Here is a 16,217-nt window from a genome sequence, read left to right as displayed (position 1 = left end):
AGCACGCGCAATTTCGGGTCCAAAAACCAAACAATAGTGCTAATTTATTTCGTCCACTTTATTATGGCCTTGGGGGCCGGCCGAGTGTTGCAGATGTTAGACTACAGTATAAATTGCGGCAAAATCTTACAAAGTAGGGGAACGTACAAAGAACAAGGGATATTGGTTTTTTTTTCAGCTAAAACGGTTACCATACTTGACCTGTTTGCCATGCATGCAGACGAGATGATCAAATTTGTATCAGATGTATTTTCAGTGTTGCATCTACTGCGCTGCGTAGCACTCAGAGATAGTGATGCTTTGGTTTACCATGAAATTCAAAACTGTCCTGCGTTGTATGTGCGTGTACCCTGGTACTCATAGCCCGTCTTCCACATTGCTTATGCGTCTGCCGTTGTGTAAATTGCATTTACTTTTCCGTTGGCGACTCATCAGAGTGTGTACCTACTGCACCGATCTGACGTGCCAAGTTGAGTCGGAATGACCTCTTGCCTTCACAATTCAGCTCTTCCTGTCGATGCTAGTGAAGGCATATTGGGCCAAGGTCATCCGACGCCCTATCATCGACTTGGGACAAGTAAAGTCCTTGCTTCCCATCCTTGGCCGACGATCAAGACACCTCGGATTGAACGCTACTGGTCTGTGCTGTAATAGAGAAGCTGGAGAGTTAACTCTAAAATAACAAGGCGCTGTAACTGGTAACGATCTGTGCCTTGTTTGATTCGTATTTCTGAGTTTGGTTGCATGACCAAAGTGATTGGCGTGTCCTCGGCCGGACAACACCTGTCACTTTCGTCCCATATTGGCACCTCGTCCATGATTGACTATTTTGGGACGGCAATCACATCCACATGGAGCGAAGCATACATAGGTACCTACCATACTGCATGCACCAACACCCAAACAGTAAGAATCTTTACTGATTCGTTTCTGTTTACTTATTGAAAGCGACTTAACCCAAGATGATGATCGCGTGTGCATCAATATGCATAGTCCTCGCCTAAGCCCGCCTAAAAACCACAGTAGGTACGATGCATGCAGGGTTCTGTCCCGGTGGGGTAACCGTACATGAGCTGAGTGAGGCACATTTTTTACGTACCTTTTACAATACTCCTCCCCCTCATTTGCCGCCCGGGGCAGGACGGGCTGTCGCTCCGCCGGGATCCCGTCTGGCGTTTCCTTACGCGTCTGCTCTCTCGCACTCTTTCTCTCCCTTATCCATCCGCCTTTGCCTTTTTCGTCCTGACAGGGCGGCATGGTCTACCGAATTTACTTCACTCGCGTCCTCTCGGGGGAAACCTTACCCGTGTCTCGCGTAGCTGGTAAACATGCACTTCCCTGCTTTGCCCCTGTTTCCCCCCTGCCAGATCGCCGTGGAGGATAGTAGTACTATGGTAATTAATTATCGCTTGGGCGGATTAACATTGATGGGATAGGCATTGATTGACAAGTCAACCAGACGGCATCCCGCAGAAACATGTTGGAGTGTCTGATCTTTTTCCTGCTCAACAAGATCTGTTTCCGATCAGGAAAATGTACAGAAATCTGGTGCAAGTGGATGCCAAGACTTTCGCACGCGACATACGACAGTCACGTCCTGTACGTACTTCGTACCTTACCTATACTATGCACGTAGTATAACTATTCCATCGCCACCGCTTCTTTCCGAGTTTCCTTGCCGAACCCGCGGTAATAACTGCACCGCTTGAAAAATGTGACCGATGTAAATTCCAGCCCGAGGTTGCATTGAACCAGCAATAGCGCTGCGTGCCCAGCAAGCTGTTGGTCTGTTGATTTCTACGGCTGTAAAGTAAGGTAGGATTTGTATGATAGCACATAGAGTAACTTATCGCCCTACCTCTTGGTAGCGAGAAGAAAACATCAGCGCCAACAAGCCAAGCGATGCTCCGACGACGCGAACCGAATTATAATCAATGTCAACCAAATATCTACCTAGTCTTGCTAGCCATCACCACCACCCGCCCCAATAATTGTCTTTATTAATTCCTTTAGCTGGTGGTTGCAACGTGGCGTCCCTTTCCCCGGGCCGCTTCCCCTACAACACCATTTATGGTCTGCTAACTGCTGGCGGCCACTGGGCATTTTTGCGGAGGACTTTTTGGAAAAAAAGTTTGGTGCGTTCCCCGCCGCACCCAACCACAAAAAAGTACCTCCCTTCGCCTGGCGCGCGCAAAACCCTTTTGCTAGGTACCCAAGGTGGCATGTAAGCTTAGTGAGCTGACCTTCGCGTACTGCCGCGCGCCGTCTGCAACGTGCTCCCGAGACATTTCGATCCCGTAGAACCACATAATCGCACGCACCACACCACTTTCCCCCGCCTCCCCAGCCAAACATCACTTTTATTTTTCTTCCCCCCCTTCTTTATAGACTATAGCCCAGGCAGTTAATATCGCCCTCATTTTTGCCGTACCTAAGTCTTGAAAAAAGCGGCTCCGCGGCGCAGGTGGCACACGGATGAGTCTCGACTGGATAGAATCACGACAGACGTCGGATCCTGCCGCTGCCATTCCGAATTGAGTGCAGCGGATTTCTTTTCATGTCTTACACAATGTGTCTTTATTTTTCGGTTTTGCCCAGGCAGCCTTTCCTGTCTTCCGTCGCACCAGTGTATGCACCCACCCACCCATTTGTGCCGAAAGAGGGTTTTTTGTGCTCTCTTTCGTCAATCCTAAATGATCCTCTAGTTTTCTTTTGATGTGCTAGGATCATGATAACGTTTCTCTTTTGATCTCCGACAACCCCGCGGTAATGTCTGTGCACGGTAGGGCGGGTTCAAGACGTTTGTAACGATCAGGCGATCTTCGCCACGGAGGAGTGATTAACTAACTGTTCGAAAGTCGGGCGCCCAGTTGCCAGCCCGCTTGGTTCAACCAAAATTTACCCTCTTTTCCCGCCTTCACCGGTGGCCAAGTGGCCTAATATTGCGCAACATTAAGTCACATTTCCCGCATACCATCACAAGAGACGGCACGATACCAAGCCAGGGGTTCTTTTCTTGGCCTCGCCTCCGGTGTGTGATAACAGTTGATAATTAACATGGGGAATTCAACCGAGATTCTCTCAGGCAGTCTTTTTGCGTGCTTCAAAGATCAAAGATCCTTGCTGGGGTTGATGAAGGATAGTAGGCAGCAAGAGGCAAGGTAGGGTAGCAACCAAGACTTGTTCTAGAATGATCGGCCGACCACTTGGAAAAAAAAAAAAAAGGAAAAAAAAAAAGAAAAAGACCCCCTGTCGGCCTTGCGCAACCCGACTCCGTTGGGCAATTGGACCAATCCCAGAATGGAGACCGAGGTCCTATTTTTTTGCACTCCTCTCTCTCTTTTCATCTTTTCCATCTTTCGAATTCAGTCTTCTCCTCCCCTTTTCGGTCCGACCCATATCAAACTGTCGTCATCGCTTCGGTCCCCATACCACTTTCAACTGTGTGGCCGTATCCATTTGTCCGCCTGGTTGCATCTTGCTCAGCCCTTCTTGTTGGAATTTCTGGAAAAGCCAAGAGAGGTAGGTGATTCCAATGGCTTTTTGCCCTTTTCAGACCCAAAGGAGTTAGGGCCCGATCTTATGCCATGCACGTTTTCATCACCGTCAACCCTCCAGGCCTCCTCCAAAAGAGCTGAAGAAAGTGAAAAGGCGGGCAGCAACTTGTGGATTGGTGGGGATGGGCAGGGTCGAGTCGACGAGCGGGTTGGAGCTAGCAAACGGGTGCTTTCCCCGGTGGTTTGAATGGCACCACGGAGGAATTTGGTCCGGACGACGAAATGCAGGTCCCGAACTCCACATGAGCCCAAATACCACATAGTGCCAACGCTCTTTTTTAACACAGACGATTGGGAGTGGAGACGAAGCAGAAAATTACCTACGGATGAAAACCAAAAAAAAAATACCGCGTACCATAATCAAACAAAAGAATCGCATCTTTTTTCGTTGGCGGGGGACGGATGCGGTGATTTACAGTGTACAGGAGTCAATTTATTCAATGCAAGCTTGTCCCCTGGCAGAAAAAGCATCGTGATGGCTTGCTCTTGGAGCCTTGTGGGCAGTTTGTACCAGTCTGGTAATTCGGTGGATTACCTATCAGCGACTGTCATGGATATTCCATACACATTTAGGTAGTAAAGCTATAGCACAGCCTCCTGCCACGCATGATCTACGCGGCCTGCCATAAGTACCTAGTAAGGAGCCTGTAGGTAAACGACAGCTAGTCTAGGTGGTTTAGGTTAGCTAGTCGACGACCTCCCCTATCCTACACCATGCGGTTTAGTCACCGGATTCCTGCCATCCAATTGAGCCAAGCAAATACTAATCGACACGAAACATCGACTATCGACCTGGTCAAGACCTTCACATATCATGTCCCTGTTCGCGGCATGAACAAGCACCGTCAACCCACCGTGCCACAGGTCGCTTGCGTTAGTATCCAGCGCCCTGGGACAAATACGAACGGATGCGTGTTACGTCGGAGACTTCTTGAGTCAACTGCCTGGCCTTCTCTCAGAATATCCGGCTTCTTTACCGTGCTGCATACATGTCAAAAAGTCTGTGCAACGCGTCAGGCATGAACTTCTCATCCCGAATGTGCTGTTTGTTTGACTGTCCCTGTACTGCAGGGGTGGCTTCTGCTCGCGTACAAGGCTTGGCGTGATGACATCGTCTTTTCCAACCACGCATGCACATACTGTACAGTAAGTACACAGCTTGTCCATGCATGGTATATCTCCCTGCCATATTACAAGACACCTGCCACACTGCCACGATGCAACGTATAGCAAGGAGCAGACTGTGAGAAGAGAGAAACAAAAAAGGACCTCAGCCACCCCAGTTATTCGGCAGTTACCCTCAGCATGTCGTGAGCAGACTCCAGCAGAAAAGCGACCTCGCCTAACGCGTACTCCGTAAGGGTTGTGGACAACTTACTCGCGTAATGCGACAGCTTGGCCCTGGCGAATTTCCTACTATGTACTTTCGTAAGCATTGACAGAGACGATTAAGATACGCCGACCAAGGGGATTTTCCTTGGCCTTTGATTCACTGCGACATGGGGAAAAACAACTTGACTGCATCAAGGTTTTCCCCCTAGATCATGTCACGAAAAAGTTCGTTTGTAAAAATTTAGTCAGCGTTTTCCCTTTCTCTTTGTGTCCGGTCGGAAATATTCTCAAATCTCAGAACATGCACTGCTACAGTACCTTCTCCACCCAGTCCTGCAGGGCGCAAGGCCTAGAAGTGCTCCTCCAAAAAGTGCAAGTTGCTTTCCAGCGCGCCTTTGTGCAGTAGCGCCGACGGGTTTTTGGTGTGTGAAGGGAAGATCAGCCCATATTTCTCCAATAAGCCTCATTTACTCCGGTACGGACCTTGGGACGTTACTCCGTACCGTTGGGGAGCCTGTTTCTTTTTATTTTTTGCCGCTCAACAGTCTGCCGTGATCCAATCGATTGCAAAGATATGTACAGGACTTCGGAGAAAAAAAATTATACACCATATATGAAGAAGAAACGTCCTTCAGGTCGGAAATTTTTGTATACTCCGTAGTGTGTGATTCAGGGAGGCTTGCATATTTAGTGCTGTTTGTTGGCGCCAACGTCGGGGAAGAACCTTGCCCTTTTTTTTATCGGCCGCTACTCGGCAAGGGCTAACGCATTGTGGCAAGCTCCTCCGGAATATGCGCGACTGTCGCGTCTCCTTTCCCTTCCCCCATATGCCGATTAGATTTATGCCTCTCCGAACCGGTGCCGGTTTGGAGAAAGAGGTTGTGTCGGCCCTCCTTGTTTTTTCTTGGTGCGGAGTCGTTATGTGAACTTCGTAAAGGAAAGAATTATTCTAGCCCCTGCCCTGTCTGCTCTGTCCGCCTGCCTGCCTTGAAAGGGAAAGTAAACAATAACAAAGAATTTAACAGTCTGATAATGATGACGCCGCTTTTTTTTTTTTTTTTTTGCCCTTGTTCCTTGACTCGAGAGGGGGTAAACACTCCCCAGCCCACTTTCTGCCCGACTGCAGCCACACGAAACCAGGAGGGGTTTCTTGACTTGAGGGACTTTTTGTTTTGTTTTTGATTTTCCCCCCCTCACGATCTCCTTGCGCCTCTTGGATGTTTTAGCTTTTCCCATGACTGAATGCTTAGGTTTACTCCAAATTCAGTCAGTATTCACTGGCTGCTTGATGTTGTATCATTTTACTCCAACCACTCCTTCGGTACAGGTAGTTAGTTATGTACCTAGTCTTGGCGTCACTTTGTCAAAATGGCTCGCCTCCACCAGGATGTATCAGTCGCATCTAGGATGCAAATCCAAGGGGGAATTTCCATGCAGATAGAAGCGAGCAGAGAAAAAAAAACGGGTATCCCATTAAAGTTGTTCTTCCTGTTTTCTTTCTCTGCCTGTTGGAATCATGTGTCCGATAATATCAACTGAGCTATTATGAAGCACAACCCGCGCTTAGCAGTATGCGCCATTTCCTGGCCCTACTGCGCTAGCCTTTTCTTTGCCGCCAATGCCGTCTTGAAAAAAAAGAAGGCCATAACAGGAAGGGATTTCATGTCAACCAAACGGAGTCGGCCAACATTCGGGACTACTTCGTATCAAGGACCTACATTACACAGCAAGCAGACTTGGGCTCCACGTGATATGCTTCGCACTCACCCAACTTGATTTCTCCCCCGGGCCCTTGGCAGGGATGATTCTTTGAACAGGATCCAGCCCTTTTTTTTAGGCCCTCCCAAGACTCGGTCAGTCTTTCGCCTCAAGATAAAAGGGACATGGGCGGGGATTGCGTATCTCTACCTTCTGTTCCCAGTATAGGTAACCCGGTGTAAAATGACACCTCCGCAACCCCTGCCCTCCCAATAAACCGTCTCATTTTACAGATGATAACGTCCTGTCAACTTGGGATGAACCTTCTCTGAGTTGGTACAGGAGATGAGGGGGCAAAATCGTAGGGCATTCTGGGACTTGTTTGGTGTCTTCTATGCTATAGCATAAACGGTTTCTGAATAAGATATCGGTGTGGCGTGTGAACAACTGTGCGATGGGCACATGGGAACATCAGTACCGCAAAGTCATATCCCTGATTTCGTCCAAATTTTGTGTTGGCATGTCGGAGATGTTCAGCTCGAATACCCCGTGGGGGTCTTTGTACGCGCCAACGATGAGACTTGACAAGATCTTAGCATTATCAGCATATATCATATTAACATCAAGTGCACACCGGGACACGGGCCGACATACTATGCAAATTATCAAGGGTGGTTCCCTATCCATACAAGAAGATCCAGGACATGCTTGGTGGTAAATGCCTGAAAGGCGACAGAGAGCCGCTCGTTGCATACAGGCAACGGCCTAGTAGACAACTCTCCGCGTGGAGTCATAGTATGAACCACAACCGTCTAGATTTGAACAAGGCATTTTGCGTATCACTGACTTTCGACGCTTGCTTCTCCGTTTCTTTGATACCGAGTGTCAGCAGTGTTTGATACCAATCCCGTGATGTCTGCTGTGACTTGTCCCATTGCTCGAGACCCAATGATCGAGCTGCTTCTCCAGGCTATCGCCTAGCCATGCGACTGGATACACCACCAACGAGCATCATGCACATCTGAGATTTTATGCGCGTAACGGCGAGTACAATAAGTATCATCCATTCTCTGGGCAACTGTATTGGCTCAAAACAGTGGAGTGTATGCCAAGTCAAGGATATAGCAAGAGAGACACTCAAACTGACTGCTGCAAAGCTCGCGCCTGCAAAACCTCGCGGCTGTCATCTGCAACGTCGACGTCGAGAGCAACCGTCTCGGCCAACATCCATTCTCACACCAGCCGTGCACACTCCCGCCCATTACCCATGTGCCAAACTGTCAAGGCCCCCCTTCCCACGTTAGATCTTTCCAGCACGCTTCTGAACCGACTCCCGCAGGACCTTGATGACCTCTGCCGGGTCCTTGGCCCCAAAGACGGCACTTCCAGCGACGATGACGTTGGCGCCCGCATCAGCAGCCTGGTCGATCGTGCCGGGACCCAGGCCACCGTCAACCTCGATGTTGAGCTCGGGGTACCTCTGACGGAGGGCCTGGACCTTGGGCAGCTCGCTAGCCATGAACTTCTGGCCGCCGAAGCCCGGCTCGACCGTCATGACGAGGACCATGTCGGGACGCTCGGCGGCGTCGGACGAGTCGAGCAGCTCGTACAGCACGTCGGCCGGCGTGGCGGGCTTGATGGCGATGCCGGCCAGCAGGCCCTGGTCGTGGATGTAACGGATCAGCTCGCGGGGGCTCGTCTTGGCGTCCGACGTGGCCGACGGCTCCTCGGCCGCGCTGCTGAACGCCGCCTCGTAGTGGAAGCAGTACAGGTCGCACCCGGCCGCCTTGAACTCCTTCACCCACTTCTTGGGCTCCGCGATCATCATGTGGCAGTCAAACGTGCCCTTGCCGTGCGCGGCCTCGGGCCTGTCGACGTGGCCCCGGATCTTGGCCACCACGGGCGGGCCAAAGGTGATGTTGGGTACGAAGTGACCATCCCTGGAGAGTTTGGAGGCATGGCAAAGGGTTTTGGGCTGTCATGTTAGCGAGCGGCGGAGTGACGATGGTGGGGTTGCGATCTCCCCCTTTTCTTCTATTTGATCCGAGGTAGCTCGCTCACATAATGTCGACATGAAGCCAGTCGGCACCTTGTCCGATGGTCTTGGAGCATTCCTCGCCCAGATTGCCAAAGTCGGCAGAGAGGATGGACGGCGCGATGATTGCCTGGGGAGCCATTTTGGCGGTCCTTTGTTTCTCCTTTCCTAAACAGATGTTACAAATTTGTCAAGAAGTCGTCGTTCGAAACTTTTTACACTTGGTTGAGATTTTGCCGGTCGAGTATCAATAGCACGTGCAACTTCACAATTTGATATTCGGTACCTTTGCTAACTGACGTACCTCAGTGCGACTTGTGACGATGGCGGGGTTTCTGCCTTCATCCAGACTGCGATTTCATTCGTCGGTGCTGCCCCATAGTCTCAACGAATACCTTATTGAACCCAATCTTCCTTGCGTAAATGCATCTGCAAGGTAGTGGGGGCTTCATCTTTAGTTTATTTTCTAGGTTCTAGAAATTTATAGAACAAGTACCCAATCACTGCTCTCAGACAACCTTCAGTTCTGTTTGGCCTAGGTTGGCATTGCGGAAAAATTATATGTAGTCAGGTATGTCTTTATCTGCTCAGCTGCTCAATCATTGGTGGAGCTAAATCCCATAACGGCACAAAGCGATGACGATGATGAAGCCGAGTTTTACCTGGGTTGACCACCCCACATCTATAAATGTAGCTGCGACGACGCAGGCTAATATCAAGTTGCGAATAGATCACATGTCCGATTAGCTACAATTTTCTTTTGTGTGTGCCAGGGCTCGTGGGTTTTCCTAATGCCCGTCTGCACGGTACACATGGTGTAAGATAAAAAATGAGACAGACTCAAAGGGACCAAAACTCCACATAAAAACAGACGAAACTAACAAAAGCAGGAACATTAGGTTGGCGCAGATGCTGAAACCCTGATCACCAAGGTAAATTGCAAGCAGGATAAACAATCCTAGAACGTAAGCCATGCTCTCAACATTATGTCACTCCAAAGACGCCTCAAACTGCTTGAGCTCTGCCAGGACCTCCCTCAATCTCGGTCGCTGTGCCGACGCGTCAATCCTCTTCAGCTTGTCTAGGTCGGCGCCACGGCCCTGTGTGTCCAGGTATAGCCCGTTTTCTTGCAGCTCTCGCGTCCACCAGTCTTTGGCCAACCGGCGTAATTCGGCGGTGGAAACGACCTCGCCGCTCTTAAGCACGACGCGACTACGAACCCGCGAAACCTGGTCACTCCATGCTTGCCGCCTGCCCGCTGTGCATTGGTCGATGAGAGAGCGCATTGCCGCGGGCATGCGCTCGCTGTAGTTTGGGAACTCGATCTCTGTCTCACGGCGGTAAGACTGCCACACCGCTCCGCGCTTCGGCGCCGCTTGCCCTTCGAAGAGACACCACAACACTCTTCCGAGCATGTACACCTCGGCGGCTTCCTGCTGAGCCGGCGTCAACGCTTTCCAGGCTATATTATAGCCCTGCGATGGATTGTTGTAGTCGCTGTTGAAGTACAACTCCTCCCAGTTAGGGACCAGCCGCTTTAGAAGCTCCGAGTAGCCAACGCGCAGCTCTTCACCAATTGTGGGCTCGGCATCGGATCCTGTGAATTCCGACGGATCGTCACACGCAAGAATTCGCAGGAATTCAATGTTGTTGACCTCGGGGGATCCGAATTCGCACCACACTCCACGCTGCTCGAAGTCGACCATGACGGCATCCCCTTCTTCCGAGAGGACGACATTGTCGAGGCGCAAATCCGGATAGTATGTCTTTGCCATTTCACGGATGTGGATCAGGGCGGACGTGAGTTGTATCGCCCACTTGGTCTGATCTTGTACTTTGAGCTTGTTGTGGATGCGCATCCAGGGTATCAGGTCGCGGATCGAGCTTGTGCGATGATAAAAGAGTGTGAAGCCAATGATGCCCTTCTTGTTGCCGAAATTGCACTGTTTGGTGATGATATGTATGGGTCTCGACATGATATTTGGATGTGGAGGCATGGTCAATAAAATCTTGAGCTCGTGGTACAGATAACGATTCGAGCTTGAGAGGGCTTTGAGGATGAGCTGTTCACCATCTCCCTCACCCTCACCTTTAATGCCTGTCCCGACGTCCCCACCGGAACGCACAACGCACACACTATCATGGAGCTGTGTGACAAACTCCAGATCAGTAATATCTATGGACGGAGGAAAGTTTTCCACGGGCATATCCCACATGGCGGCAAGGTCCCCAACTGAAAGAAGCCGCAGCTCGAGATCGTGATTGGGGTCGACGCTTATTCTGATGTTGGCTACATTCAAATCCAGGTTCTCGAAAATGAGCTTGGTTCCAAACGGCTGTCTGAGAAAAATGTCCTCGAGCTTATATAGCTCGCCCGCGTCGATCAACGTCTTGGCCCACAGGTGCAAGGCCCGGACTATGTGTCTGGTGATCCCGAGGCGGTTGACCCGGGCCGCGTCCTTGGTGTGAAAAGCCTGGTCGAGGTCGAGCAGTGACCGCAACAGAGGCGAGGACTTGCCCAGATGTTCTGCAACGAAAACATCTATGCGCAAAGGAGTAAGTCTGCCTAGAAACAGAGGGATTGCATAGTACTGAGTTCCGAGGCCTGCCGAACCGTCGATGCGCCACAAGGGCGGCTCAGGGAGATCAAGGCTGTCGATGCGGTTTTTGGGGTTGAGCTGGGAGTTTTCCCAGTCATTAGAGGCGCATTTGGAGTGGGCCGGTTCCTCAATATCCCGATGCTCGCATTCCGTGTTATATTCATCCCGCGAGAATGCAGCTGTGGGATGCACTATGTCGTGAATGGCGAGCGAGTCGAGATCCATGATGAGAAAACCGTGCGATTTGCGCCAGAGCAAGCTGTTCTAAACAGAGGTCTTGACCTATCCTTTCCACTTGCAAACAGATAACGGTGCAGGCGTGAATCAACGAGGTTTTATTTGTGCAAAGCGAGGTCAGCTCCGATCTTTCCGCGATGATGAGTAGATTCACGGCAGATCCAATGCAAAGACCATTCGTAATCAGAAAGGAGTGACTCTGCTCTTGTTGTCAATTTTGGAGCGTACGGCCAGCCCTTGTTGTGGTCAAGCTCAAGTATAGCACTCAGAGGACACAGGTTGATCTTTGGACCGGTGGGAAAATGGGTGGGCGCTCACTTGGTGCATGCGGCGGCTCTGGTGTTATCTTATGCTTGACAAAGAAAATGTCGTAATCGACAAACGGCCTCGAGGATTCGCGGGGTTGGGATCCAATGTGATGTACCTGACCATTGACGCTTGCCTGCCGCTGCCCGAGAGCGTAAATGACGATCTAGTCTAGACTAGGATTATGAAATGGGCCACTGCAGGAAATCCCAGTTTACACATCCGGCCACCGGCCGAACAAAGGCTAGATGCCGCCGGGCTCGGGATGAGAAGGTCGGACAATGCCTGGCACGGCGGGCGACAGCGCCTCAGATGACTTGTCCCGACCTGCCCCGACGTTTAGTTGAACTGGGCCGACTTTGCTTGGGCCGCAAGAAGCTCTAAACCGGGCAGCCTTGGATCCCCGGGTGATGTTTGGTTCTATTGTGGGAACCAGGCCAAACTACTACGGTAGATTGGTCTCGACTTGGTTTGTCGCTACCGGCACAACGGATTGCTTGTGATGCAACAGAACACTGATCGATGAGCGAATTTTCTGGGGCGGGGATCCAACTTGTTCTCAGCGTTATTTTTTTTTTGTTTGTTTGGTTGTAGTGGAGCGGATGTCAGGGGTGGTTGAGGAAGTTGATGGGCGAGGCACCTGACTACGTCTCGTACGAAGTCAAGTACCTTGATGGTGGCTAGTCAATACCCTTACTTTAAAATTTGAGGTATTATCGCGAGACGGAAGTAGTTAGGTAGGTAGGTACCTAGGTTGGTAGCCGCGAAGCAAAGTACGGCAGGCAGGTAGGTACCTAAGGTAGTTGAACAAAAACCAGATGATGAGAATGGGGATAAAGGAATAAAAGAGGAGCCGCATCAAGAAACGAATCAGCGCATAAAATGTCGAACTCACCTAACAGCAATTTTCGACCCGCCCACCGCTATTCCGTTGTCGGGGTGTGCCCGCCGCGCCCAGTCGCCAGTTCAATAACGCAAAATAATGTCGCCTACCGACTATAGTGGGGCAGGAACACGAGAGGGAAAGAACATTGATGGATGCCACCACATTGCCTGGGTATCCTGATTCGGCCAGTTGTGCATCGTCCAGCCTTGAAGTCATAAAAGCACGCGCCCGCGGCCGCCCGTTCAGGCGCAACTTCCTTTAGAAAATTTATCAGACCATCTGAAGAATAGATGGCAGGCACTCAAATTTGGCAAGTACGTATGAACACTATGTTAACGTACCTACCTACCTTTTGATACACTCCATGCCATCCCAATTCATGACACGCCACTTCAGTCAATTAATCAGCCTAGGGTATCGCTGATGTGCCTTGGTTAACAATGAATGAAATCACCAACTGCCTTGCACGGTAAGCGTGCTGGTTACAACCTGGACCTGACATGCGTTGTGGATTGGTGGGCACCTAAGCCCAGCCTACCAGCCCCGGCTTACCACATGCAGTAGAGGTGAACGTGCACAGATGAAAACCTAACACCGTACATGGTACCTAATTAGAGTGTTTACTTAACATACCCAAGAGGATGTTTGTATACCTACGTAGGTACTCATATTGGATGATATCAGTGAGCTGGTAAAACAGCAGGGCTGCTTAGGAAACTTCAGTCAAGGTTTTATCCTTGCTGCGCCTGAGGAAATATGAGGTCGGCCTCGCCGCATGTATTGGATTAGCCGTCGGCTCCCATACCACGGGAGACTACTGTAAGCGGGGGCGCGCGCGTAGACGCCCTTACAAAGCCGGCCATTCCCTGTACGGGTCAGGTACGTCTTGGTTGACATCCACTTTGCAAGGTGATGAAGCTGCATGGGTCAGCATTTCGCGCTTGGGGTAATGTGTTGCATCTTTTTCGATTGCTCACATCCCCCGCCTTTCTGACAACTACCGCCCTTCCGCCAACAAGCGGCACAGCAAACGGAAAAAAGGTGGATGGGAGCTGGAGGCAAGTAAGCTTAGTGAGGCAGGTAAGGGAGGTTGGTAGGTACGGTAAGCATCGGCTTGTTCCACTGGAAGGCGGCTCAGCGCTTCTAGTCGGCTAAGCCGGCTTGTAATGGATTAAATCCTGGATAACGACAATTTTGTTAGGCCGCAATCTGATAAGGATGTGATGAACAAAACTCCTCGAGGGCCGACTTTGTGCAGACAACGGATCCCTGACCAAAGCCGGAGGGACCTGCCACTCTAGGTAGGGTGGCAAGTGATGCAATCAACAGAATCCATCAGCAAGTAATAACAAAAGAGGACTGAATTACATATTTCCTAATAACATACTGGTGGAGTACATTGGCTTCTCCAGGTACGTACCTACCTACCCACCTACCTAGGTAGGTAGGTAAGGTAGCTTACCAGGTCAGAAATGAACGGGCCTGACAGGCCACAATTTGAGCTGAGTCAAGACTGAGCCCAGTTCAATGTTCTGAAATTTGGACATGACGCGTATGCTCAATTTTATCATAAACTACATACAGTACATGTGACTTGAAGTCAAAACGATTGTCGGACTTTGGATTTAGGTTTAGGCAAACCGATCGTCCGCCCAAAGACAGCCTGCCCGTGCGGTGGTTTACTTTTCTACAGTAGTATGGATGACAGGCTACTCCACACCCCCACATGTTCTGCACCCATCAATTGGGAACCTAAAAGCCGTCAAGGCCGTCCCTGGATGCTAACATGACAATTGAAACATTTTTTCCTTCTCTTATTTTTCTTAATTAACAAACGAAGTAAACGAAATCGGAGCTGCTTTGCTTCTCTATCTTTAGACTCTTACCGGGTTAGGACGTTTTATAGCTATCAGTCTGCAGGCACCTGCGACTGACGTGCCGACCATCTTTTCTTTTCGAAAATGGCAGATGAATACAATCAAGTTTCCAACTGCATGACAGTCGTTGGCAGCTGGCAGAAACAACCAAAAAAACAAGAGAACATACCAATGCCGCGCTGCAATTGCCGCGTCTAACAGGCACCAAGGACCCAACGGAAGCACAGTCCACCCAGCACTGTAACGGTGCCAGAAGACTAGGGTTCACTGCGTGACAAGGTTAGAAATCGCATCATATCTATTGTACCAAGTGTACCTATGCGGGCTGACAGCCGTGGGCTGACGCGTGATCAACATTGACACCCTGGCCTGCGCCATCACGAGAGCCCACGTGCAGAGGGCTTCCAATCGGTTGCCGTCCAGCGAAAGAAAAGAGCGCACAGAGGAGGTCAGATGTGTATTCGTTGTCCTCTGCCAGCGATCTGGTTCTTGTTTGACATGTCACACCACAAGTTGGATGGTCTGCCAACCTCGACACCGAGACTGTGGGAGATGTGAGCGTTTTCTCCGAAAGGATGCAAACTTCGGCTAGACAGTTGGGCAAGCCTGCCAGATGACCTAGGCCGGATGTGGCAACCAGGGTGAAGATCGCGTAGAAAGAAGCCGTTCAATTTCCTGGTTTTCGTTAACCAGTTCGCGCCTGCTGACACATACTCTTGCCCAATTCTGTCAGCAACAGGGTGCATCGGCCCTGGGTAGAACGATTCGAAATCTTTCTGAGAACGACAAGAAGGGCAAACGTGAGATTCTGACCACGCCACAAAAGAGGCCAAGTACCGTTCTATACATGCCTTGTCTCAGGCCAAGATAATCCGGAAGTGATTTTCAGGACAACATTAGATGGAGTCAGAGTCCAGGTTATGTTGTTATCCACTGAATCAGAACCAGAGTGGGCGGCTTGCTGGGGGAAAGATTGGTAGCTTCACTGCCATCCGGGTTCTCCGCCGACCCGTGCCGGGTAGAGCTCTAATTATCCACCAAGACTGCGACTCGACGAGAGTTGTTCACTCGACTGGTTGGTGAGAATCGGCGGCTGTCCATAATGCCAGTCCGGCGTTTTGCCCAAACAAAACTACGGTAGAACATGAGCTGCAGACCGCTGGTTTTTTTTTTTTTTTTTTTTTTTTTTTTTTTTTTTTTTTTTTTTTTTTTTTTTTTTTTTTGCTTACAGCTTTGATTGGAATTCCAAACCATCGATTCTACCCTTGGATTTGGGATCTCATAGAGACAGGGATGGGCGAACCCGTACGGAGTAGGACAGAGAGTAGCGCTAAAGTACGTGATACAGTACAGCCACCTCCTCTGCTTGAACGTATCTCGGCATGGATGCGGCTGAAATTTGATGCTTCCACTTGAAACCCCACCAGGTTTGGCCTGTTCTGTGAAGGAAAAATATTGGTTATGTTGTTTTTGTCGTTGTTGTAATGGTCGTTGTCGATATCTATGGCACTGTAATGACTCGCCAAGACCAAACCATTGGGGGCAAATTGAGTTTTTTTTTTTTTTGTCCGCCGACCATAGCTACTCCGGGTCAGGTCCTCGAGTTCAACGGGAACCCGTGGGATGATATAAAGGACGGCCTCCATACAATTCTTTTGAGGATCAATCTAGACTAGTCTAGACGCTAAA

At 50.1% G+C, this 16,217-nt stretch overlaps 5 protein-coding genes across 5 annotated transcripts; 2 read left to right on the top strand and 3 right to left on the bottom strand.

Moving 5' to 3' along the window:
* Nucleotides 1–1,000: 1,000 nt before the first annotated feature.
* MGG_17433 (uncharacterized protein) lies at nt 1,001–1,257 on the bottom strand (the record flags this gene model as incomplete). The annotated part of the gene is made up of 2 exons (XM_003718474.1): nt 1,001–1,010; nt 1,100–1,257. The coding sequence occupies 2 exons, from the start codon at nt 1,255–1,257 to the stop codon at nt 1,001–1,003; spliced, it is 168 nt and encodes a 55-aa protein (XP_003718522.1).
* A 3,014-nt stretch (nt 1,258–4,271) lies between these two features.
* On the top strand, nt 4,272–4,871 carry MGG_17432 (uncharacterized protein; the record flags this gene model as incomplete). Its single annotated transcript, XM_003718473.1, has 3 exons — nt 4,272–4,430; nt 4,629–4,703; nt 4,788–4,871. The coding sequence occupies 3 exons, from the start codon at nt 4,272–4,274 to the stop codon at nt 4,869–4,871; spliced, it is 318 nt and encodes a 105-aa protein (XP_003718521.1).
* Nucleotides 4,872–7,189: 2,318 nt separating this feature from the next.
* Nucleotides 7,190–9,012, bottom strand: MGG_00534 (ribulose-phosphate 3-epimerase). The gene is made up of 2 exons (XM_003718472.1): nt 8,649–9,012; nt 7,190–8,527 (listed from the first exon to the last, which is right to left on the bottom strand). The coding sequence occupies exons 1-2, from the start codon at nt 8,762–8,764 to the stop codon at nt 7,888–7,890; spliced, it is 756 nt and encodes a 251-aa protein (XP_003718520.1). The 5' UTR covers nt 8,765–9,012; the 3' UTR covers nt 7,190–7,887.
* An 18-nt stretch (nt 9,013–9,030) lies between these two features.
* MGG_00535 (uncharacterized protein) lies at nt 9,031–12,674 on the bottom strand. Its single transcript, XM_003718471.1, has one exon. It carries the CDS (start codon nt 11,445–11,447, stop codon nt 9,612–9,614), a length of 1,836 nt encoding a protein of 611 aa, XP_003718519.1. The 5' UTR covers nt 11,448–12,674; the 3' UTR covers nt 9,031–9,611.
* A 417-nt stretch (nt 12,675–13,091) lies between these two features.
* On the top strand, nt 13,092–13,806 carry MGG_17431 (uncharacterized protein; the record flags this gene model as incomplete). Its single annotated transcript, XM_003718470.1, has 4 exons — nt 13,092–13,120; nt 13,292–13,308; nt 13,375–13,530; nt 13,583–13,806. 4 exons carry the CDS (start codon nt 13,092–13,094, stop codon nt 13,804–13,806), a joined length of 426 nt encoding a protein of 141 aa, XP_003718518.1.
* Between the last annotated feature and the right edge of the window lie 2,411 nt (nt 13,807–16,217).

This window comes from Pyricularia oryzae, chromosome 5, assembly GCF_000002495.2.
Source record: "Pyricularia oryzae 70-15 chromosome 5, whole genome shotgun sequence".
NCBI lineage: Eukaryota > Fungi > Ascomycota > Sordariomycetes > Magnaporthales > Pyriculariaceae > Pyricularia > Pyricularia oryzae.
The sequence above is the reverse complement of the archived record's forward strand: the minus strand, read 5'-3'. Positions and strand labels throughout refer to the sequence as shown.

Coding starts and splice junctions, on each gene's coding strand:
- MGG_00534 (XM_003718472.1), bottom strand. CDS start 8,764: ATGGCTCCCCAGGCAATCATCGCGCCGTCCATCCTCTCTGCCGACTTT. Junction 8,528..8,648: donor TGGCTTCATGTCGACATTAT/GTGAGCGAGCTA, acceptor CAAACTCTCCAG/GGATGGTCACTTCGTACCCA.
- MGG_00535 (XM_003718471.1), bottom strand. CDS start 11,447: ATGGATCTCGACTCGCTCGCCATTCACGACATAGTGCATCCCACAGCT.